Below are 27,310 nucleotides of genomic sequence, written 5' to 3' on the forward strand. Positions count from 1 at the left end.
GTCTTTAAAGACTCAAAATTATACAATACCAATTTATTTGGTGCAGTAAGTCACTTATGTTTATCTAATATAGAAACGTGGTTTGGCTATTGTGTGTGTTAGAACAAAAACATCATCAGCTGTGTAAACATCCTCTCTTGCAGTAGGTTCAAGACTGATAAATAGTAACGTAACTGCTGAAAGGTGCATTGAGTTATAATGGTTAACCTGAGTGAAGTTAATCATTCTAGTGCCTGTGTACATCTTCTACCCCAAGTTTGTTTTTTGTGGGTCCTACCATTAAAAATCTGATATGTTACTGATTGACTTGACTCTTTCTGTTTTATTATTTTTTGTAGCCTTTTGAAAAAAAGCAATTTTATTCATTCCATTTCTAGAAAGTAGTTGTTTTTTGTTTTGTTTTGTGTGTGCATGTATGTGTGAGTATACGTAAATGTAATGTGTATATGTAGCTGTTTATGTATCTGGGATTTATAATTTAAGGGGGGGCATGTGCTACATATGCAAAAATGTTTAATTTTTCACATAAGCAAGAAAATATATACATAGCAGAAAATTCACTGACAAGACAGATCTGTATATTCTGTTTTTTTTTGTTTATTTCCAAAATCATACCTTGATTTTTGACTCCCCTTGAATAACTTTTGTAGAATGGCCACAAAGCTACTAAACATGACACTGCTTGTTTTGAGCTTAGTAATTTACATGTTTGGTGTAATACATGCATCCTTGACTAATTTCACTTGCATGCTTTATATACCAGTTTTATTTTTGATCTAAATAGTTGTAGAATTTTTTTAGATAATTAAAAAAATGTACAAATAAATGCCTTAAATTTTAGAACTTGTAATATTTTGTATTAAAAAAAATTAAACATCATTTACATTTTGAAATTACTTTCCTGAAATGTTAACAAAAAACAAAGAAACCTTGTGATTCTCATATTGTTCAAAACTGAAAGGTTAAAATTTTGTAATTCTACTTGAATACTTCACCTTGAGTTCTGGATTCTCTGCAGTCATTGATTCATTGAATTATCAGTGTATCTTGTGATTATTTTCAAACTTCCAAATAATCTGTGGTTATTATTGATAATGTACACTGTGTAGGAGTGTGTGTGTATGTGTATCAATAACAAAAAGTCAGTGAAAAAATGCCAATGTATAAAAATAGCCAGCCACATTAAGTGGAGACATCAGACACACAAGCCAAGGTACAAGGAACCATTGATGCAATCTTATAATCTACTGTTACTTCTGTTATTATTATTTTAAGATATGCTACAATGTTCAACTGTTATTTTCATCTACTGGCATCAAATATACAAGACAAGTTAAAAGAAACAGTTTAAATAACCTTGGCACATGCCAAGCAAATGGGCACAAGTGTAAAAACAAAACAAAACTGTGTTTAGAAATGTGCTTTTTATGCAACTTAAAGTGTAACCTTGTGGTTAAGGTTGCATTGTAATATGCAGAGCATTGTAGGTTTGATCCTAACCTGGGACACTGTTTTATGAATTCTTTTTATGTTAATTTTATGAGTAAATGCTCCTTTTTTAAAGCATGAATAAGTAGTTTAATATAAATGATATAAACACCACAGTAGATGCATTCCCTTGTTTATTTTGTTGTTGATATACAAGTGAAATGCCATGGAAGTTTGAATGTTGTGTATTGTAGATAGTGTTTCAAACGTCACTGCCTTCATTGGAAAACATAGCAGGAAAGGATGTTTTTGTCTGACTTTAGTGATTTATTCCTCTTACTATATGAAAGATATTGAATTTTATTTTTCAAGTTTGATCTAAGATTGTTTCAAACTGCTTATTATAAGTGAAAAGGTGTTTCTGACTGTGTTGTTGTTTCAGACATTTAAATAATGCTTAAGAAGCATAGATGGTTGTGACTACTCCTTCAGGTGTATTGATTTTAACTTGTATTGCAAGATATTAGTTTGTCAAATATTAAAAAAAAGCATTTATACCACCGTTTATAATCGTTTTAATCTTCAGAACATGGTATTTTTTTAGATAAACCCAATTTCTCTACATGTATCAAATAGGCAAACTCCAAATAACAGCAGATTTAATCAATAAATAAGGGGCATATTTTGTAGTTGTTAACTTGAATGAGTTCCTTCAAGTGTGAAACAACTATTCTGGACAAACTATAATAAATAAACAAAATTCTCATTATAACAAATAAATTGAAACACTGTGTATACCAATGCAGATAAAAAATGAGTCATTTCTACTAGGCATTTTTTAGCTCCACAGCTTTATCTCCCTCAGGAATAATTGTAGAACTAAACATGTTGTACTTGACAGACATTTTCACTTGATTTCAATAGGTAAACTTGCTTTCTTTGTCCACTTGACAGCATCACCATGTCACCTTTATTCCCTCATAATATTGGTTGGCTATTACATTCAGTCAATGTCATAATCAGTTAGGAAATGTTACAGTGGCAATCCTTTGAACCCAAATACTATGTATAAAACTCCAGTACCTTCTCAGGCAGAAGAGACATTGCCTACTTTAGAGAAAGAAGAAATGAAATGGCTAGAACAAGGTAATCTGAATTACTCCCTGGCCCACAGGAAACTAAACAGCTGAAAAACTTTATATCACTAAATCAGGTAGAAAACATATGCCCACATATGATAACAGAAGTTATTGTGATGAAGAGTTACAGTAAGTAACAGTTGTTTTTAATCAGCTATGCACATATATAGAACATATGTTTTATGTGTACATATATTTTTGTCAATATACCTTGTTAGTTTTTCTTCTTGAAGTAAATAAGTTGCCTTTCCGTTGTAAGAGTACAAAATTATTCAATTCTGCTTCATTTTTTGCATACTTTCAGGTGTGAAGAAGAAACCTGAAACCTCTGTCCTTACTTCAGATTCATACAGAAGTAATTATGACACTGTTTCCAGGAAGAGCCCCTATCTTGATGATGAGAGTCTCCGAGGCACCCAGTCTTCCAGTGTGATATTAGGAGCAGTTTGTGGAATTGTGGGTTTTCTCATCATCAATGTAACTGTGGTCATGGCAGTAAAACGATACTCCCAACGTCAGATGAGACATCGTAGGATACTGGAAGTAGAGTAAGTACGGTACTGAATATTAAAATTCTTGTTATATCAAACTACTGTTTGATTCTCTGTTATTTTTCTGGACTGATCAATGTTTTAGAATACTCTATAGAGTTACGATAGAAAATGTATGATGTGAAAGTTCCATAAAGTTGTATTAGGACTTATTCCAATATGCATTCCATTATTGTTGTTTTGTTGTTGTTGAAAATCTTTGGTAAAAAAGGGTGTTGTAGTAGGTACTGTACATTAATTCTCACTTATTTAGGCTTCACAGTTTTTGTAGAATACGTTGTCTCTGGCTTAGGAAGTATATTTTATGTTTATGATTTTTATATTATAGGTACTCCATTACGTAGCTTTGTGCTTAACAACAAACAAACATAATGGCAAATTTTTGATTATTTGGAATGATCAAAAACTCCAATTTATACATGTTTCATGATTTGGGACACTAGTCAATTTTTAGCTGAACAAATTGAATAATTGAAGATAACAATAAAAAAATCATAATGGCAATATTTTAATTAGTGGATCGTAGTGGAAAGGTAATAATCTGAAACATTAATATTGATTTAGTTCATTACTTTCATTACATTAATAGATTTAATCATATATTCAATTAATCAGTTATTTTATGTAACACTAGTTTATGTAATTGCTGCTTATGGGTAATTGATCATAATAATTTATTTAATTGCCCTGCTCTAGTTTTTACCCAGCTGTAACCATAAAGGGGCAGTGTTTTTTATGTGATTTCAGATGACCTTATTTTTCTGTAGTTGTAATGGAGCAGGGTAGTGTGGAGTATATGCCGTTGTTGTTTCGAGGAAGATGTTCCAACTGCATAGTTTTTTTCCTCCTTAGTTTGACAGTAAAATAAGTGAATGACTAACTACTCTCTGGATCTAGCAAGTGATCTTGTGTATTTATATGTGTTGCCTGATGTCTTCTGCCAGTTGAGCAAAACATTTCTACCTCTGGGTGCTTATTTTGGTTAGCTGGTACTAACCATCTATTTTTGTTTGTCCATTGACATTTCACTGCTCTAACCCTTCATCCAATATGTACTTTGAAGATTCTGCAGCAATAGACAGGTTAGTTATTGAAGATAGTGTACTTCGAGAAATGTATTATTTGGATTCCTAGTATGTGTTCTGAAAGTTTTTCTTTATATTTCAGAGAAAGAGATGATTATGAATTTCTCTATTTTCAAGAGTTTGAGTAAGAGAGAATATTAGAAGGAGTTTTCAGACCAGGAAATACGTCATATCAAGTCCATACGTTTTTTACTTACTGGTTCTTGTTGTAACTGTATAACTTAGTTACCATTTGGCCTGACAATCTGCTATTTGACAATGTGTCTTGTGATAAATCTATTATCTGGCCTTGCAGCTGGAATGAGTACTTGTTAGTGTTATTAGCTTATTGTACATATATTGTGCTAAGATGTAGATGTAATTTCTCAGAGTTTTCAAATAGTTTTTAGAGGAATTTGTATCTTGTTCACAGTTCCAAATAACATTTAGAACACTTTTAGAGGAAGGTATACAATCATTTTGATCGTTGTAAGTAGTTTAGTCTGTTGAAAATTAGTCCAGATTTTTATGATGTATCTATGTATATACTCAAACAAAGAAAACCATCCGATAAATTAAGTTACTTCAGGATAGGTTGAAGTTTGATGTCTTAACTTTTAATGCATTACTTATATAATGTAAATTCATAACAAAACCCCTTCAATGTCTTATTGTAACTTGTAGTCATAACACTAAAGACTTTGTACAATCCACTGATCTGATTTCATCATATAAATAACTACTCTCTTTCCAAATTTTCTTTAAGAAAAAATATTCTCAAACTGTTTAGTTTATTTTTTGCACATTGTAACTCTGTTTCCATGTAGTTTAGATTAAATATACATGTCGGCTATTACTTTTATACAGTATTTTGCACCCAAAGTATGATGGAATTTTGAATAACTGTATACTTGTGACATTTAATTCATTGAATACTAGATCATTCTCCATTTAATATTTATTCAACATATAATTATCTACATTTTCTTGCAGTCTAACATAGTTCACAAGCAATTCAGAGTTACAGACATCAGTTCTACATAATCCTTAAATTCTAACTAAACAGTGTTGTCTTTTTATCCAGATTTTTAATGGAAGTGCTGGTTTTGAAGTATTTCTTGAGAAATGGTCCTAGTAGAAACAAGCTAAACACAGAGCTCACAGAAATCAGCAAATAAATGCATATTCTCATACAATAATGGAATACCATGTGTGGTGAACAGAAACTGTTTTATAAATATTGTGGAAGTTGCTTTCAGTGTGTACGTACATATAAATTTTTTTACACCATTCATTACCAACAGTGTCCTCATTGGGTAAAATCACCCTTTTAATCAAATATATAAGACACCTCAGCAGGAATTAGAGTAATTTGGTATTGATGGCATGACGTAATGTTTTGTATACTATACTGTTACGCAAGCAATATAGTATAGAAATAGTTTAGAAAAATATTGAATCCATTGGCAATTGTGAGTTTTCTGTAGTAGACAGTGATTGATAAGTCATTATTATAACTGAGTTTATACATTTCATCCATGGAACAATGAATTTTGTGGTGTAATATCAAAAGCACATGAAAATGTGTTTTAATAGAACTGGGTGTTTTGGTAAAAAGCAATTCAGTTGTTTCGTGTGATTTTTTTGTGCACCTGAAGAAAATGTTAGTAAGATTTTTTACTTCAGTGACAATGATATTGGACACTATTCTCTACTACTTGCATCTTAATGTTTAACACAATGTGTTTAGAGAAACTGCTAGATTTCTTATAGTATTTTACCCTAGATTATAGAAAGAAAAAGAAAAAAAGAGCAGAAAATATACAGTCACTGTTTTAACATCACAGATAATACGTCCATATAACACAAACTACCAGAAAGCTAGAATCAAGGCTTAAGTAAATATTGTTTTGAATGATATAGGGAAATCTGTTGATTTTTTTATGTATCCTTCTGGATTTCACAAACAAGAGTTAAATGTTGGATGTTGGTATCGAAACTTCAAGAAAATACACCAGTCATCCAAAAGTGTTTTGTAGAAATTACGATTAACATTTAGTGATTTGATAAATTTGTAGTTGATATTATTTTTCATGCAAAAGGTATTAACTTATAAAAATTACCAGATGGTTATCTACTGCATTTTTTCGGTAGTTGAGAAATATATTATTGTTTTACCCATTTCAGATACATATGTGCATTACCTTCTGTACAAAAAAACAAACAAACAAAAAAGGACCAACATGACTATACTGGCAGTAATGTTAAAAGCTGACCTTATAATGTGCACGTAGTTGCTATGTGTAAATTTGTATTTTACTTACAATTGAATATTTTGAGTATTTTATTATTGTAGGTTTTGTGTGTTATACATTTTGCCAAGAAAGAATTTTCCTTAAAAGTCTTGTGCTTGATTCATGTTGTGAGTAGGTGTGTGTGTTTTGAACATGCATGTACATGTATCAGGTTTTATGTTTAACACCTATTGTGTTGTGAATTTATATATAAGCCTGTTTTTAATTAGATATTTGAAAAAGTAGGTTCCATGCTATGTTAAAAAAAAAGGTTTTTGTTATGAATAGAAATGTGTATTTTTGCTAAGTCTATGTACCCGGTCAAAGTCGTGGGTTAACATTGGGGTCATTTTTATTTTATTATTATTATTTACTTAATGGTTGTATTGCAAAGACAAGTCTTTTGGTGAGATTTACAAATGGACTAAGTTGTGGCAAATTATACTGCATTAAGGCAAATCTCCATTTTGTATAATATCTTTATTTTATTTGACACTAGTCATGAAGGCAGTTTTACCAATTCCAGTTCTGACATCTTCTCATCATGTCATATTTTGTGGATAGGTTTTATCTTACCTCATAAACCAGTTCTTCTTTAAACAAGTAATTAAGTCGGGTTTACTTCCATTAGGTCAAAAGGTCAGAAATACTTTCAAAGAATTGCAGATACTGATCTCTGTAAAGTGATGGAGACAGTTTTACCCTGATTCGTGGGAATTATTTTGTTCTAGTTAAACTATGAAAACAGTTCTCTTTTCCCTCAGGTGGAGAAGATGCACATTAGGTCGTGAATGTGGTTCTATTGCAACTAAAGTATAAGACATTTCTTTTAATCTTCATTATGAAGACAAACCATTAAATTGTGAAAACAGTTTTGCTCTCATTAGTCATGGAGATGATTCTATTATTAAGTTTTGCAAAAAAAAGTTTTATTTTTAACAGATCAAAGATGGATTTACTCTCCCATGGTTTTGAAGATTCAACAGATCATGTTGATACCATGGTTTTGAAGATTCAACAGATCATGCTGATATTTGATACAATTTCCAGTTTAATAATATTTGATATATGTTATAAAACTGGAAATTGTATAAAATGGAACTTTACTGTTGAAAACCAAATTAATTTCTTATTTGTTGCATTTTCTACAGTATTATGATATGTTTAGAGATGTGTGTGTGTGTTTGTAGCAGAAGTATATGTAGTGGTTGTACGTGCTACTAACATATCATTAAATTGTTTTTGTAATATTAATCACTGTAGATTGACTTTTTTTTTTTGTTAAATGAAAACAAAGTTACTGTTAAGTTTTTGTAATCTTTATTTTTTTATGGTGGTGTGTCTTTATTACTTTCATATCTATAACTTTTAATTAGGATATTTTATTTTGGAAATACTTTTGCATTTGGATAAAATCCTTATTTTATAAATGTGGTTAGAAGTAACTATTGTACCTGATGCATAAAGTGTATATTTGAAATACTGTATTTTTTAAGAGACAGGACTTAAACCTGTTGCTAACTTCTTATATATCTGAAGATACAAACTTATCGTTCATCAATAAAAATGCTATGTTTTGTGAACACTAAATCCACATTACATTATTTTAACATAATTCTAGAGATAGTTTCTGCTTTATGGTATACAATAACATATAGTATATAGTGTAATTAATGTGATAGTCAAAGTAAGGCTCTGCTCTGAATGTATTTGTAAACATTTTAGGAAAGGATTTAATTGTTTGTTAAAAGCTTATGATAAAACATATTATAGCAGTAATAGAATGAATTACCTTATTTCTAAAAATCCTGTATTTCTTTTTGGCACAAATGTTAAGTAAATTCGTGGTATGGTATTTGGAGCTTAAGTTTGTAATAATGTTGTATAAAACTAATCCCTGTTTGATGGTAGATCTATTACATAAACTAGTTGTTTTATTCCCGCAGCAATATATTCACTTGTAGACAAAGTGACATTTTTGTTTGTAAATACAATAGTTTTGAATATGTTTAAGTGAAAATTATTAAAAAAATTTCCTATTGTAGAAACTGTCTAAAGTTATCCAACCAGTAAATAATAAGAGGTTGCAATATATAAATTTCTCAATTCCTACTACAACTCTTTCTTTTTAATTACAACATATTTATGTAATGGATTGTCAACTGAATTGTTTTAAGAATAACAAATGACTTAGAATTGTTGAGAAATAAAATGCAGATGGCTTATTGAAATAGTTTCATTGTTACTCGTTGTCTGAATATTTCTTATATCGAATATAACTTTCATAAATTCATCTAATTATTAAGCCATAATATTCTTTATTCACCAATGTTGTTAAGCCTTTTTGAATTATTTTAAATAATTTTAATATTTTAAGTTGTCTAACACCACTTCTTTCAATTATAAAATAAAACCAAAAGTACCCATCCCCAGTGATGGAAAACATTTAAATTAATCTAGCAAAAGTACCCGTCCCCAGTAACGGGAAAAAGTTTAATCTAGCAAACTGCCCTCTCCAGTGGTGGGAAAAGTTTAATTTAATCTATCAATTTAAATTATTTCATGGACTTTAAAAAGGTTAATTTTGTTGCACTCTTGGTTTCCCTCGGAGCCAAAGCAAAAAGTAATTGAGCATTTCAATCATAAGAGCCACTCAAAAATAACATATGGCAAATCTACATTTTTATTCTTTAAGTTACGTGACATTTTGAAATGTGAATGATAGTGTGATTAATTCCTAACAATTCAGTGTAGAATATCCTGCTTTTGAAATAAAATTTGGCATCAATATTTATGCCTGTTCTCCCGTCCTTTCAAAAGGGCCCGGCATGGCCAGGTGGTTAGGGCGTTCGACTCGCAAGCTGCGGGTTCGAATCCCCGTCACACCAAACATGCTCGCCCTTTCAGCCGTGTGGGCGTTATAACGTGACGGTCAATCCCACTATTCGTTGGTAAAAGAGTTGGCGGTGGGTGGTGATGGCTAGCGCAGATAGCCCTCGTGTAGCTTTGCGCGAAATTCAAAAACAAACCTTTCAAAAGTGAATGTTGAGATTTGCCTGCGTTCGCAGCTTTCCAAATGGGAGATAGACGAACGCTCAGAAAGACACCACGTGTTCCTTCTAGGATTTTTCTGAAGTGGGCCACCTATGTAATGAAGTAGGTCATAAAAGTCATGAGTCATAAAAGCATAACATGATCAAGTAACTTTTATTTGAAGAAACAGTAAATTGAATTATTGCAATTTATTTCGTTTGTGTATGTACTGAAAATAACAACGCATTCACTGACAAAACTTACACTACATTTGTTTTCTCTACATCTTTTCCATTTATTTATTTATTTCTATTTTTTGTATCGTTTTGATGGAATAATGTAGTAATTTGATTTGAAAATTAACCGCTTCTTGAACGTCTTCGTACTTTTAGTATCCCGCCATTTTCAATCATCGATATCCCATAATATCAAAATAATCCCCCGCAAAACCAAATGACGTCATAACGCAGCCAATCACATTCCTTTGCACATTCAAATAAGCTAATTACTGTTAGGAATTTTCCGGTTACGATCGCGATCTGTTATTAAGAAGTAATTATTAATTCACAAGAAATTAAAATGCGTATTTTATTTTATTTTATTGCGGGAACTAGTACGTTGGTGGCAATCAAAATAGCGTAAATAATCAAGGTACGCGTCCTAGACACCTGACTTTTATTTTTACGCCAACTCAGACCCCATCGCTTTGTTTTCTTCAAGTATACAAATACTATGATTAAATTTGTAAGATATGTATATCAAAGTACAGAAACAGTCAATGTCCCGCCTTTTACATGTATGAAACTGCTAAAAAAATACCGGTGCCCACTATCCTACAAAGATTTATTAAATGTAATTACACTAATATATGCAATTTTGAAATCAAATATGATATACTTCTTTTAACGAATAGGGTGAAAATAAATAAATAATGTATTTATGTTACAGAATTTTCGCATAAAATAAGCTCTGAGCGTAGCCGTCACTAGAGGGAAGGCACCCAACGCTAACACTTGGGCTATTTTTGTCTGACCGAACAGTGGGATTTGACATACGGGGATGTCGTGTATTTTTAACTTAATAAACTCTAGAGAAATAATCTGATTTTTTATTCTGTTTATGGTGTAAATAATAAAATTTGTTATTTTAATATCTTGGCACTCGATGTATTACAAATAGCTGATTGTGAAGCAACAATTATCGAAGTGACGTCTGGTGTATCGGTTCAAAAATGCTGTATTTAAAGAAGGAAACCTTCGTAAAAACTAAGTATTTTATATACAATGGTCTGATTTCTACAATGCTAAAAGGTCGATTCAGTGTTGACATTTTTTAAAAGGAAAAAGATTGAGACCATGACCAAAAGAACGTTATTTAGTGAGGGTATTCTGTGATAAATGTTGTGTTAATAAAACAAGAAAATCTGTAAACAATTGAAATATAGACTTACTATCAAATTGCACGAAGAATATTACATTAATAGCATAAAAACCCCCTTAAAGAGAAAAAAAAAAAAAGCACGAAGTTTACTGGTGTGAAGAAAAGAACGAAGTTGAAAACAACAACTAAGACGTCCTTTGTTTCCATGTAGTATACTTTTACAATAATAGAAGTCTGAATTTCTGTTTTGCCTAAAGTAATGACGTTAAAACTGAATTAGGTAATTCGTTAGGAAACTGAAAATAAAATTACTCTCAGAACATTTCTAAAAGTGGCTTTGTTAAATCTTATTTTACTAACTAAAAGAATTAAGTTCGCTTTGAAAAAAAATGCTTAAGTTAATTAACCTAAAAAAACTTGCAACTTTGAAAAAATCGCTTAAAAGTTGGATAAAGGCTTAAACCTATAAATCTAACTACAAGCAAACGCGATCTTTAGCTTTCACGTTTCTTCCTTAATGGAGAACTCTGCTGAGTATTTCCATAAATTAAAACATTGACCTCATTGATGTCATGATCAGCTCTGACGTTAAGGCACTTTCTATTCAAGCACCAATCGTTGGATCAATAATCTTGTCGTTAGATATTTCTTGGAGATCATAACTGTCTCATGCAATCAGAAAACTTGTTCCAGCTTTCTCAACAGTCGACTATTTTTCAGGTCAATAAAAATATTTATGTCAAACCAATGTCATTTGAACTTGTAGCTTTTAAGCGCTTTTCTTCTCTAATTTGTTCAAGATAAGCTAAAACCTTGTTAATTAGTATTTTTCATTTTATTGGCTGCTTGTGACACTTAAAGAGTGTGCCACGCGTGAAATTTCTGAAAATGATTTTAACATTAAACAAGATTTACTATTGTATGATTTTAATTAAGATAGAACGAATCACATTATAATTTTTTCTTAATGTTCATATTCTAAGAACCCAATGGGCTGTCTGTGTTGTGCCCACGACGTGTAGCGTTTTAAGCCCTCAGATTTAAATGCTGAGCCACTGGAAAGCTCTAAGAAATAAATACAAATTTGAAACTAAAACAAGAGAAACAAAAAACACCTGAACTAGAAACCAGTGCAAATTTACGTTTCACCAATGTGTTTATTAAATCATATGTAGTAATGACTCCAGTCTTTCGCTATAAATTAAATATATAAAACCATGACTTAGTAAACTCAACGGATGTTTTAAAACAATATATACATTTTATAGTTATATATATCATATATAACATCATGTACTTTTAATAATATAGTCACATTATCTGCAGTATCTTATGAATCGTGTTTGTGGAAGGAAAGAGAGAAAGTGGAATAGCGCTCCATTTATGCTATTTAAACTCCAATGTTCAATTTATTTTAAAGTGGAGTCAAAGCCGTTCGTTATTTACATATTATATTCCAAATCCGAAATCCATACAGAATGTGGACAAATACAAGTTGCTCTTTTTTTAACCTAAAGTGTATGAATTAAACGGCAAGATCAAAGAACCCTAGAGTTCAGGTATATAGTCATCCCTAATTCTTATTGTTCGTTTCGAAGTTAAGCACAAGGCTACACAATGGGCTATCTATGCTCTGCCCACCAGGGGTATCGAAACCCGGTTTCTAGCGTTGTAAATCCGCAGACATACCGCTGTGCCACTAAGGGGCACCACATCGGGTTACCTGCTGTGTCCGCCGAGGGAAATCGAACCCCTGATTTTAGCGTTGTAAATCCGCTACACGAGGGCTTTTGCGCTAGCCGTCCCTAATTTAGCAGTGTAAGACTGGGAGGAAGGCAGCTAGTCATCACCACCCACCGCCAACTCTTGGGCTACTCTTTTACCAACGAATAGTGGGATTGGCTGTCACATTATAACGTCCTCACGGCTGAAAGGGCGAGCATGTTTGGTGGGATGGGGATTAGAACCCGCAGATTGCGAGTCGAGCTCCCTAACCACCGCAGCGGAAGCACTTTGGTTCAAAAGGTGCACAGTCCTCCACGGGCATCTTTTCATATTTTTACCGATTTGAATCAGTAAGAATATTCGCAACTACAACCCGCCCTACATTTTTAGGTTCTACATGCTGTTTTACCGATTTTATTATATTTTTTAATAGTATAATTGTAATTTTTTTAAGGGTCCTTTGTTTTATGCTCTCGGAAGGATCTTGAAGTGTTAGTTGGTCAGTGGGCTGTCTTTATAGTTCACTACGTGCTTTGCTACTTGTGTCGGGTTTATAATATTGAAGTTTAGGTGTTTGTCGATTCATTATTCTTGTTTTCTTGCTGTCGATTCTTCACTCTTGTGCACAACCAGAGCATCCAGATTGGTTGGTACACGACCGTAGAGTTTTGTATATAGCTGATTCGATCTTTGAATAGAAAGAAGGGTTTGAGCGTTCATCGTGATCTGAAAATATAGTTGAATTACCTTAACTAGTTTCTTAGATATTCATATATATATCATGGAAGATCTTCTTCTGAGATATGGTAATCTAGGGCCAATTTCTTTTTCGTTACAAGTCGCTGTTAGAGAGTGATCTAGTTAATATATCTAGGTGCTTATAATTTTGTCGATCAGGTTTGGTGGGTAAGCATTTTTATCCAACTTAGCACCAGACGTAGCTAGCTTATTTCTCTGTTTTTCATGACAAAAAAAAAGACTGCATCATTGCCAAACATGATTTAAACCTTTTATTACAGCATGTATGTGGATAATACATTAATTATCTTTTAGGGTTAAGATCATGTAAAACAATTTCTTACTCACTCCAACAAACAATACTGTAATATTTACTTTACGATAGAATATCAAGGAAATAACAAAAAACAGCGCCCCTCCCCGTTAGATATTAATACTACTAACGCAATTGTATTTTGTTAATTAGGATGTACCGTAAGCCAAACTTCACGGTACTATACATTCATTTTATCAGTTATGTACCATCTATATTTGAAAACCTAATATATTTAAAGAAAACTTCAATACCATACGTGTATATCAAGCTTACAATCGCAGATTATTTATGTAAACATAGTTAAAGATTGTGTGTTTTGAATTTCGTACAAAGCTACACAAAGGTTATCTGCGCTTGCCGTCCCTAATTTAGCAGTGAAAGACTAGAGGGAGGGCAGCTAGTCATCACCATCCACCGCCAACTCTTGGGCTATTCTTTTAACAACGAATAGTGGGATTGACCGTCACATTATAATACCCCCAGGGCTGAAATGGCGAGCATGTTTGGTGGGACAGGGATTAGAACCCGCGACCCTTAGGTTGCGAGTCGAGCATCCTAACCACCTGGCCATGCTAGGTTATTTACAAAACGAATCTTGTCTAATGACTACTTTTTGCGGCTGTAATTTTATTGCTTTATTACACAAGATCAAGAAATGCGTAAGATGGGTTTTATTCGGGTAGTCAACAGTCAAACTAACTTGCAAGAAAAGTGAACTTAACGAAAAAATAAAAATACATGGTTTATTGAATAAAGTCATCATCCTAATATCACAGAAAGTAAAATTTAACTTGGCATACAAGTCAGAAAATATTTCTGTTGAAAGTCTTTTCTTCTAATATTATTATTGTTGAATCAAGATTGAATGAATGTGACAGTGTGTCTAAGTATAATACAGTACTCACCAACACATCAGACCTCTGCAAGTTTAATATGACTAGCCCTCCTAGTGGCTCGGCGGTATGCTTGAGGGCTTATAATGCCAAAATTTGAGGTTAGATTTCTGCTGTGGCCACAACTCAAATAGCCCATGGTGTAGTTTTATGCTTAAAAAACAACAACAAATAAATAAACCCCGATAACTAAACTTGAATAAATAATTCACGTCTCGATTGAAAGTTCAAAAACAGGGGCTTTAGACAGTTTCAAATCAGTTTCTGTAGAGAAATTTGGACTTAGAACGATTGTTATTGTTACGACAGAGGGTTTTTTGTTTGTTTGTAATTAAGCGCAAAGCTACACAATGGGCTATATGTGCTCTGCCCACCACGGGTATCGAAACTCGGATTCTAGCGTTGTAAGTCCGCAGACATACCGCTGTGCCACTAGGTGGCACGACAGAGGGGCTACAATGATATGAAAAAAAAAAACGGAATTCTTCAGCAAAACGAAGACTATGCGGGCTGAGTCTTGGCGTCGATTAAGTCCTTATCTCAATTTTGGTTATAGGGAGTTGGTCTCGAGAGAACCTGGTTTGATTTCATGCTCTGGTGGCTGTCCAATCATCGATGATTGCTTGTTGTTATCTGGGAAGAGCCGAGCAGGTTGTAAATCCCTTGTGGATTATAGTTAGAAAACTTTTCACTTTTAGACATTAACCTGGGGATATATGCAGTTACTAGGATAACATTTCTATGATAAATCTTTGTAGATATGTATCATATAATTTGTTTAGAACTTGGAATATAATAGATGAAATTGATTTGTTATTGATTATTTATACTATGTTATTTAAAACAATGTGTTTACACTTCCTTCAGTTGCGTATCTAAGCTGCAAATATTCTCACTGCATGTTATTTTCCAGCGGTTTACCAACGATAACTTTTCTTTAAAACCTAAACAAGATAACTCCCCAAGATGTAATAAGATATTTTTCATTATTCGAATTTACGTAATATTTTGTGGTACTAAATACGATTTGTTTCGTAGCATATTTCATCTTAAAATTGACCCCCATCCCGGTGGCTCAGCGGTAAGTCTGGGGGCTTATATCGCTAAAAATCAAGGTTCTATATATGCTGTGGGAAGAGCACAGATAGCTCATTCTGTAGCTCTGTACTTAACAAAAAACAAACAAATCAAGGAAAAAATTAAATTTTATAGATATTTCGTAAGAGTGAGTAATAACCTTATAGTTTTGCTACGATTGCTAAACACAATTTCTTACTATGTGTTTTTATTTGTGCAGTGACTTGATTCTTGAATCTATAATACACCTCGCAGGATAGTGAGACTAATTTGTGTATTTGGTCTTGAAATGAGGCTTCCAGGGATCCTATTTGTGATCATATGAAAAGGATTGATTTACTTTTCTTTTCACCATGAAAACCCCTACTGGACTTGCTGAGAACCACGCTGTACGGTCCAGTACCAAGGATAGCCTATTGGATCTGCTAAGAACCACGCTGTACGGTCCAGTACTAAGGATAGCCTATTGGATCTGCTGAGAACCACGCTGCACGGTCCAGTACCAAGGATAGCCTATTGGATCTGCTGAGAACCACGCTGCATGGTCCAGTACCCAGGACTTAATCAGCTCAAGTGTTTTTGGTAATATGGCTATAAAATGCAGAAATCCACGAGAAGAAAATGGCAACTAGAAATACTACAAAGCTGAAGAATTATCACTAAAATTGAAAGGAGAGAGGAGAAAGAAGAGGATGAATCGAGTAAGGATCCTGTAGCTCTAAAGGAGGGTGAAATATTTTTATTTATTTGTCGTTAAGGGCAAAGCTACAAATTGGGTTATTTGTGCTGTATCCACCACGGGTATCGAAACCCAGTTTTTAGCGTTATAAGACTCCAGACTTACCGTTGAGCCACTGAAGGGAACGAAGATGACAGTAAATCGGAAAATGACTATCTTATAACTGATAAGCTAGTCTTGAATTAGAAGGAAGAAGTGTAGAAAAAGTTCTCGGAAGGAAATTAAGACAGAGAAAAATGAAAATAAAGCATAATTATTTGGTATGAATATAAATGAATAGCAGTCAACTACGACAACATTCAAGATTAGAAGGAGTGGAAAGGCGTTGTATCTCGTGCTATTTGGCTGACAATGAATTATGCTAATAGTACATATAGGCTAAATTTCCTCCTCCATCTTAGAGATTAGGAAGGTTAAAATTGGCATGATATACATTTAGGATGTTCTACATCACACGGTATATATTATAGTTACAACAAACATTCGGGATAAAGGATATTGAGTGCATATTGTTAATTTTGCTGTCAACATGTGTAGAAGACATGTTGCTACAAATAAGACTTTAAAGTTAGAGAATGTTGGAAGAGGTATTTCATCTTCCTATATTTTCAGCGATGGTAAAACATGTCAGGAAAATATAAAAACTGTAACAACACCAAAGATGGAAATATTGAAGGTGGAATTATCCTTCCTTCTTTTGGAGAAATGATGAGAGCCGAATCTTCCACCTTTTCCAATGATAAGAGCTAGATCTTCCACTTTTCCCAATGCCAGTAGCAGTGGCAAATGGTTATCTAACGCATACAGATAACATAATAAACGCATAAATACAAACCTATGAACTGGGTCTATTCTGTTTATTCAGACTTATTTATCTGAATTATTATCAACAGCTGCCTCTCTCTTAAGTTGAAGTTTCAACTTAACAGCATACCTGAAATACTATAAAAATAACTTTGATTGAGCCAAGTCTTGTGCTTTATCCACTCTAAGAAAACATTGTCAAAGAAACCACCTATTGGACAAGTACTTCAGCCACAGGGTGAGGTTCTAATGGGAAAACTACTTCAAATTAATAATGGGTCTCTCAGTCGGTCAGCAATAACAATAAGGACATACAATGCTAAACTCCGGAGTTCGAGTAGCCGCGGTGGACAAAGCGCAGATAGCCATTGTGTAACTGTCAGCTAAACAAACAAAGAAATTTAATCATAGCGAGACTAAAGATTACTTCAGACAGATAGCCCACTGTGTAACTGTCAGCTAAAACAAACAAACAAAGAAATTTAATCATAGCGAGACTAAAGATTACTTCAGACAGATAGCCCATTGTTTAACTGTCAGCTAAAACAAAGACAGAAATGTAATCATAGCGAGACTAAAGATTACTTCAGACAGATAGCCCATTGTGTAACTGTCAGCTAAAACAAACAAAGAAATTTAATCATAGCGAGACTAAAGATTACTTCAGACAGATAGCCCATTGTGTAACTGTCAGCTAAAACAAACAAAGAAATGTAATCATAGCGAGACTAAAGATTACTTCAGAGATATAGCCCATTGTGTAACTGTCAGCTAGAACAAACAAAGAAATGTAATCATAGCGAGATTAAAGATTACTTCAGACTCATTCCTACCGCTATTACCTAACTAAGAAGCAAAAATATTTAAATATATTCTCCAGTTTCCAAAAACGAGCTACAAAAATAGACTAGTACTTTTTGTTTAAAGATAACACCAAATAATGGAATCATTTTTTTTCAAGACAAAAGAACCTTTAACATGCACTACGACCATCTACTCATTGAAGGAGTATTGTTGTACATAGTAACCTTCAACATGCACTACAACCATCCACTCAGTAAAGGAGTATTGTTGTACGTAGTAACCTTCAACATGCGTTACGATCATCTACTCAGTAAAGGAGTATTGTTGTATGCAGTAACCTTCAACATGCACTACGACCATCTACCCAGTGAAGGAGTATTGTTGTACACGATGTTCGTAGCGTATGTTGAAGGTTACTGTGTACAACAATACTTCTTCATTGAGTAGATGGTCGAAGTGCATGTTGAAGGTTACTACATACAACAATACTCCTTCACTGAGTAGATGGTCGTAGCGCATGTTGAAGGTTACTGTGTACAACAATACTCCTTTACTGAGTAGATGGTCGTAGCGCATGTTGAAGGTTACTTTTTCAGTGAAAGACTATTGTTGTACATAGTAACGTCGTTACCACGAAACATGATCACTTAAACCATTCGCTATGTAAATGAAGAATGAGAAGACAGAAGTAAAAACTTACCTTAACTACGCCAAAGTATATATATATTCTTCTTATCATTATGATTTAACAGAGGTAGACTCCAGGTTATGGCAGTCAGCAGATGAAACGGATGGTATAACAGCATGAAGAAATAAGTCTCCATTCATGAATTTCTAAATAAATCTACAACGATAAAACATCGCTGGATGAGGACTGACTTATAGGTGTAACAATCATGATGTGAGAAATACACGTAGGTTCTAGAAAACTTAATATAAAACGATAAAAACCCTATAACCCGAACGCTTTCGAAAGGTGGACCTTTCTTCTTCAGGGGTAAACAGGTGTAACAGTTGTGGTGCTCATAGGAGAAAAGGGAAATTGTATTTTATGCTTCTGGAGCATATTGTATTTACTAAAATTTACTAGTTCAGCAGTGAAGAGAGCTTTAAGTCAAAACCTGAAAAGTTTCAGTCTTCCTTGTGGTCAGAAGCAATGGAATCGTGGGGTATAAGAAAAGTTCGTTCTTTTTCTCAAGAGATGGCGCTTTAGTCATTTGGTTGATAGAACGTGATTGAAAACAAGAGAAAGGGAGAAAGATACAACACATCTCAAAAGATAAATAGAGAAATAGTTTATTTTGTTTCTAACTAACACGAATGTACTCACTGAAATGTAAAGATTACTACTGTATTTATCTGGCAAGAAATATCGATAAGGACTGAAGAGAAAGTACGTTCATCCAGCAGCAGTAAGAACGAGGAAATACATTGAATACAAGTAGATGGCAGCAGCAACTTGTTTATACACGTTCATCTTGCTTGCTGATATTTTTCGTAAGGAAATTTGTTTAAAGCGTAATTCAATTTTAAATCGATATCAGTAAATTTTAGTTAAAAAACAGATTGAAATACAAAGGGTGATGTTTCATAGGAAAAAGAAAAGGAATTTGTTATAAAGTTTAGCTCATATAATTAATTTTTTCCACACGAAGAAGTAGCTAAAAAGGTAAGTACTATAAGATTGTGGGAAAATAAAAATAAAATTGAGATACAACTGAGGGAATTTCTTGCAAGATTTTTTCATTGAATTCTTTACGGAGTTGGGCAGTTAAGCCACATTGCACATTTGAGGCCAGACATTGCATTGTTACAATGAGGCCAGACACTGCATTGTTACAAAGAAGCCAGACACCGCATTGTTACGATGAGGCTAGACGCTGCATTGTTACAAAGAGGCCAGACACTGCATTGTTACAATGAGGCTAGACACTGCATTGTTACGATGAGGCCCGACACTGCATTGTTACGATGAGGCTAGACGCTGCATTGTTACAAAGAGGCCAGACACTGCATTGTTACAATGAGGCTAGACACTGCATTGTTACGATGAGGCCCGACACTGCATTGTTACAATGAGGATAGACACTGCATTGCTACAAAGAAGCCAGACGCTTCATTGTTACAAAAAGGCCAGACACTGCATTGTTACAATGAGTCTAGACACTGCATTGTTAAATGAGGATAGACACTGCATTGTTACAAATTAGACCAGACACTGCATTGTTACAATAAGGCCAGACACTGCATTGTTACGATGAGGCCAGACACTGCATTGTTACAAATTAGGCCAGACACTGCATTGTTACGATGAGGTCAGACACTGCATTGTTACAAATTAGGCCAGACACTGCATTGTTACGATGAGGCTAGACACTTCATTGTTACAATGAGGCTAGACACAGCATTTTTACAATGAGGCCAGACATTACATTATTACAATGAGGCTAGACACTGCATTGTTACAAATTAGGCCAGACACTACATTATTACGATGAAGCCAGACACTGCATTGTTATGATGAACAAATTATGTAGAATCAAACAACGGATGACAAAAAGTAGGCAACTTAAGCAGCAGAAAATAACCACAATCCAGAGAAGACTTTCGGCTATGCTTTCTGCAAGGACAATATAGATTAGAGGTTCTACTGAATATTTCTCTAAATGTGAATCTCTAAATGTAGCCTAAGAGTACTATGAGGCTGTCCAGTGATAACGTTTGATCAACCACAAGAGGAACCTCAATAAATTTCTGAGTAAACAAGGTAGGGATGGCTATGACACCCTTGGCAAACACTGTCAGCAATACGGACTACTTTCAATGAAGTTGACTTCCCAGATGGAATAGCAGCCAAGATGAAAGATTCCAATACAGCTATCACTCGGGAAGCGAATCGAGACTCTTTTACGTTCACTCGGAGGATTAATGAGCTTTTGAGTATGGGCCATTATTTTCAAAACTGGCCATGTCTTAGGTGGTCATCAACTCTAATGTACTCCTCCAAAATAGTGGGTTCTCGACCCAAATGTACTCCTCCACAATAATAGGTTCTCAATCATAATGTATTCCAAAAACATAGTGGGACATTAATCCTAATGTAATCCACCACCATAGCTATCTCTTAAGCTCTCAGCAGAACCACCTTACACCTATAATAGTGGCCAGGTGGTTAGGGAGCTTGACTCGCAATCTACGGATTGCGGGTTCGAATCCCCGTCCCACCAAACATGCTCGCCCTTTCAGTCATGGAGGCGATCAATCCCACTACTCGTTGGTAAAAGAGTAGCCTAAGAGTTGGCGGTGGGTGGTGATGACTAGCTGCCTTCCATCTAGTCTTACACTGTTAAATTAGGGACGGCTAGCGCAGATAGCCCTCGTGTAGCTTTGCGCGAAATTCAAAACAAACCTATAATATTTGTATTAATTATGTGATCTAAAGGAGAAAAATAAACGTGCTTAAAACTAAAGAAGTAAAAATTAATTATGTGCGTAAAACTCAAGAAGTAAAAAATAAATATGTGCGTCAAACTAAAGGAGAAAAATTAAATATGTGCGTTAAACTAAAGGAGAAAATAAATATGTGCGTAAGAGCTTAGTGTTAGGTTTGTTTTTGTTTTATCTGTTCTAGGGCAACAGAAAATATTAGAATAATTATATAAATAGTAGTTTATTGAAATATAAACATTAAAATGAAAACATTTGTAGGCCATTTTTATTATAGGTTGCTGTTGATGAAAAACAAAGCAAAAGTATGTGGTGAAGAGTATGTTTAAAAATAGATGTAGAAAACTAAAGAAGACTGTAAGATAATAAGCTTAGAACTCCAATAGTTGGAACATGCGCTGAAGGATATACATATGTAGACGTATGTAAGTTAAATGTTTTCCTTTAATATATCGGTAAAATGATATGACAAGAGTGTTTGGTGTGGAAACGGAAAACTGGGGATAAGTTCTTATGTTAAGACTATTTTTGTACTGTTTGGTTATTTTACTTGGGTTTTATTTTAATCACAATGTTATGGGTTAGTTTGCTTCGTGGAAGCCCCCTCAGTGGTGACCAACCGTGTCCCTCGTATAAGTAGTACATTTTATGTTTCTGCGATCTTTTGCACCCATCAGTAGGGCGCGAGTTGTTCATGTGGTAGAGCTCTGGATTGCGAAGATGGAGAGCCAAGTTAGAATCCGTGCTATACTAAAAAAACGCCCAAAAAGTGACAGTCAATCTCTCAGCATGGATGGTAGACTATAGGTGTTGCTTACGGATTGCCTTTTCTTTGGTCAGTAGTTCAAAATTAGGGACGGTGGCAGATAGCTTCAGTAGCTTTGCCACAAATACAAAAAGTATAAATATATCTATATAATAATTGAAACGTGTAAGACCTTTTATGGCCAACCGTGGTGAAGCGTACACATTTGAATAATGAGGTATCTTGGTGTTCATAGGAATCAATAAAGATTTTGACCTTGAACGTAGCTACAAAAGTTCAGGTGGACTTTAAGTGGACAAAGGTTTTTGTTTTACTGCATAATTTTCTAACGTAGGCTCCCCAGTGGCATAGCGGTATGTCTGCGGACTTAAAACACTAGAAATCGGGGTTCGATACCCATTGTGTAGCTTTATGCTTAACTTTAAACAAAACAAAAACCTATAACGTAAGCACGCTGCTCAGATATCACCATTGCATATAAATCGCGCCATATGTTAGTCAAAACATTTTTTATAGAAACGGGGTGGAAGCTGTAGCTATAAAAAGAATTTTAAAGGTTTTACTAAGGGTTTTTAGTAAAACTTAGCAGTGAATTGCACGGTTTTTAGTTTACTAATCCTCGGACCCTGGGGTCTCGACTGAATGACATTTTGTTCACTTGGTTAATTTCAGATGAATATTTTATGACTTACCTCACCACCAGGTTAATGCGTCATGTATTACGTAAATTGAGCAGGAAGTCTGTGTTTGGTTGTTGTTAACCATAAAGCCACACAATGGCCTATCTGTGCTGTGCACACAAAGGGTATCGAAACCCGGTTTTTAGCATTGTAAGCTACACAAATAGTATATCTGTGCTGAAACCCGATTTTAGATCTCCAGATTTATCACCGACCAGACTGGAAGGTCACAAATGTGAATGTTTAGATATCTTTCTCTATTACTGTATTTAGAATCAACTTCAAAATTAAGGAAATAACGAGAGTAGAGAATGTTACGTTCTAGTTTTTCAGTATCTACTGAACAAAAATTTTTTCCCGAACACTTTGGTGCTTACAAACAGACATTTTTATATAATATTAATATAATATAAACGAACAATTATTAGTTTTTTCGAAACCATCTATAAAATTAAGCCTAAAGTTATCGTCACAATTTTCAAAATTATATGACTTCAAATTCAGTGTTACGACGTGAAGACACTCCATGTTACAAAGGTGACTCGCCATCTAGTGCGCTTAAGAGTAACTACGGTTAAAAACAGTGACTGCTACTGAACAGCCCACCAGTGGTACAGCGGTATGTCTGCGGACTTACAACGCTAGAAACCGGGTTTCGATACCCGTGGTGGGCAGAGCACAGATAGCCCATTGTGTAGCTTTGTGCTTAATTCCAAACAAACAAAGCTACTGAACATTTCATTTATATAATTGAAGCTTTAAATTCGAATAACACATGAAAGTTACAAGTGAAATTTATAGATAACTAAACAGTATCATTTAGCTATTATTGAAGAGAAATGTAGTTTTCTAAATATTTGCAAGACGAACTTGTGGTTTGTTAAACACGGACCTAAAAATCTAGAATGCGTGAAATATCTGAATAGTGTTCAATAATTTGCATAAAAAATACCGAAAGGGGACGATAAACAATGTTTTTAGGCCTAACCTAAATCATAAAAAATGTTGCTTATCTCTCCACTTGCACTGTCTTTCATTGGAAAAATGTTGGTCAGATTGTTCATTACACCAGTAAGGCTTAATGCTTATAGCATCGCAGTCTTTCTTCTTTACACGTAATGCAAGCTAGAATACTTCATATTTTAGTTCTAAACACAAATAATACTTTATTCATAAACCATCAGTCGATATACGTAACATACACACGACTAAATTCGGAGCGAAACCAGCTTGATAAGAAAGATCCTGCTATAACTATAAAATAGGATGTTGGCAACAAAACGGTTATGCATGTCTACAAACATGTATTATCATAATGTTACTGGTGTAATATAGGTACGTAATATTTATTTTTTTAGACTTGACGAATGAGCTTAAAATCGCACTTGACTGCAGAAGATTTAGCGGTAAGCTTGATTTTTTCTTGGTCCTTTACTTTCACAACAAAAACCAGAACCACCACTTATTCTCACTTTGTTGTCTCTTAGTGGATTAGCGGTAAGTTTACACTAAAATTCGGGGTTCGATTCCCCTCACTCACAGCAAATACTGTATTTAATGCAGTGGGATCAATAGGAACGAGAAAAAAAAATTGTTTATTTGGTTGGTTTAATCGATAAAGCTGTACAACGGGCTAATTTAGTCTATATCCACTGCTAAAGTCGAATTCAGAATTTCATCGTTATAATTAAGTTCTTTTATTTCTGATCGTTAGGCTTTCAAATTTTTTTCTGTATGGAATGGAAGGGAGGTCCTCGTCAGCGTGTGGTGATTCCGCTAAGCGATTATTAGGACTTTTCTGATTTCGCCATCGCAGGCGAGGCGTGTTGATCATTTTATCTCCCGTTGATATATTTCTCCTGACATTGTTTGCGTGACAGTCTGTACTTCACGTGTTTTTTGGCATATTTCACCATTGTATCGAGTCTTGCATCCAATTGCACTACCGCAGAGCACGTGATCAGAGTGGATTTCACGGGATGCGATTGGAGAGTAGTTTACGTTCTTTCTCTTCGTTTGAGAATATGTTTCATCTTTCGAAAGAGTTTGGTTTCGTTATTGTTAAGTGCAAAATCACAATGGACTATCTGTGCTCTGCCAACGACAAGTACTGAAGTCCGATTTTTAGCGTCGTAAGCCCGCAGATTTATTGTTTAGCCACTGGGGGTGCAGAGAAAGAGTGAATCCAGTTGTTGCTGTTTGTTATTAGCACAACGCCACAATCGGCTATCTGTGCTCTGCCAACGACAGGTATAGAAGTCCGATTTTTAGCGTTGTAAGCCCGCACACCTATCGCTTAGCCACTGAGGGGCAGCGAAATAGTGACTCCAGAGTCATACATAAGTATTGTCTGACTCTGTTTTAGGTTAAACAGTGGGATATCTGCGATCTTTCCATCACGGGAATCGAACCTGGGTTTTAATGCTGCCAAAAATAAAACATGACGTATCAACATGTAACACAGTACAAGAATGTTTCATGCATTGTAGAGATAACTTCCGCAGTATCGGACACATTTTTAACCTGTTAAAATCAGTTCATTTCCTCAAGTAATGCCACAAACAGCAGTGTATCTGCTATTCAAATGGAACTTTCCAATACATCAAAATACTTGTTTGTTTGTTTTAAGTTAAGCACAAAGCTACACAATGGGCTATCTGTGCTCTGCCCATCGCGGGTATCAAAAACCGGTTTTTAGCGTTGTAAGTCTGCAGACATATCGCTGTACCACTGGGGGGCATCAAAATACTAGTGGAAAAAGAAAGAGCCGCAGCTGTTACGGTTTGTTTGTTTGTATTTAAGCACAAAGCTACACAATGGGCTATCTGTGCTCTGCCCACCACGGGTATCGAAACCCGGGTTATAGCGTTGTAAGTCCGCAGACATGCCGCTGTGCCACTGGGGGGCAGCTGTTACGGAGCCGCTCAAGTTTCACGAAGAGGAAATTTTCCACCCTTCCTAACAGACAATGACAAATGTCAAAGTTCGTTGTTTCAAATAATGTCTTTCAATTAGGTGTTGTTGTTGTTGTTAATAGCACGTATGAATTGCACTACTATTTGTTGTCTTTTTCGTTTTACATCCTTTACAAAGATCATTTTTCTCGCTTTATTACAAAAAACTCACTTTTCATTAAAGATACGTCGGTGACATTTCCATGACTTGGACACAAAGAAACAATTTCACCTTTATGAATGACTTCTATTCAAGCATTAAGTACACAATGTTGAGAAAAATAACTTTCACTGATGTTATGCTAAAAAAAAAAAACGTCTGGCAGACGAAAATAGATTAAAACCCTTTATTGGAACAGCAGAATTTATCCCTTTTCTTCTGGGAAATTTTTTATACCGTTGCGGTTTTTGCTACTTAATCTTAAAACCAAGTTTTGTTTTTATGATTTCATGGCAGATTCCTTTGTTTTTTGACGTTTAGTACAGTCAAACATCGCTTGTGCAACATTTTTTTAAGGCTCACTGCTTTCAATTACGAAATCAAGATTATCATTTCACAAAAAGGCTTTGGGAAGGGCAAAGTGGGCTAACCTCTCGTGGGCCCCAATTCAGCTGCTGCCCAAACTCTATGGCGTAATTTGCGTGTATGCGTTAATCCGGCTTGACTAGAAAAGTTTCACAGAAATTGCCTTTTAAGCCCCCCTCTCCAGCTTGGGTGGGGCGGCCCCCCAAAATGACGCCACTGTACGAAATATATTCGTCTTGATATACGTAAATGTATCGGACACCTTAGAGACAGCCAGTATTCAAAACTTACTTGGGATAAATCTTCGGCTTTTCTGACATTCATCGTTTTTGTTTTTCCAGGATGTTAGAGATTGAAAATTCTCGTACTAGTGAAAGCACGGTTAATTCCCCCCCCCTCAACTTTAGCATGGCTAAACCGCGATGCATAGCTGCAGAAATATATAAAGCAGTGAATGTCGGACAAGTCCCAGGACTTATCCCCAAACTTCTGCGAAAGCACGTTATCCTGCTGAAGATATGCAGTAGCCACGTGACTTTATCACGTGGTCCACACAACATAAAATATAACTTGGGGATTTACCTGGGATGCATTATATAAACCAAGGCAAATACATCTGTACAAGAGACATAGGGAGAGACGGTTAGTGTGTGTCGTAGGTTATACGCCATAATGTGCATAAACAAACAGATATCATACCTTGGATCCTGCGGCACAACGCACATAAACAAACAGATATCATACCGTAGATCCTGCGGCACAACGCACATAAACAAATAGATATCATACCTTGGATCCTGCGGCACAACGTGCATAAACAAACAGATATCATACTTTAGATCCTACGGCACAACGCACATAAACAAACAGATATCATACTTTAGATCCTACGGCACAACGCACATAAACAAACAGATATCATACTTTAGATCCTACGGCACAACGCACATAA

At 34.6% G+C, this 27,310-nt stretch overlaps 1 protein-coding gene across 2 annotated transcripts in view; it reads left to right on the top strand.

The window, feature by feature from the left end:
* LOC106459411 overlaps positions 1-27,310 on the top strand; it is a 47,094-nt gene that overhangs the window by 11,976 nt on the left and 7,808 nt on the right. The window contains exons 3-4 of one of the 2 annotated variants that reach the window (XM_013919030.2): positions 2,872-3,115; positions 4,286-7,771. In XM_013919030.2, the coding sequence (XP_013774484.1) occupies positions 2,872-3,115; positions 4,286-4,331 (290 nt within the window). In that variant the 3' untranslated portion in view covers positions 4,332-7,771. Of the gene's footprint in view, positions 1-2,871; positions 3,116-4,285; positions 7,772-27,310 lie in introns of those variants that run through there. The other variant, XM_013919031.2, reaches the window with a different exon arrangement.

Source organism: Limulus polyphemus, unplaced genomic scaffold (genome assembly GCF_000517525.1).
Source record: "Limulus polyphemus unplaced genomic scaffold, Limulus_polyphemus-2.1.2 Scaffold604, whole genome shotgun sequence".
In the NCBI taxonomy this organism is placed as follows: Eukaryota; Metazoa; Arthropoda; class Merostomata; order Xiphosura; family Limulidae; genus Limulus; species Limulus polyphemus.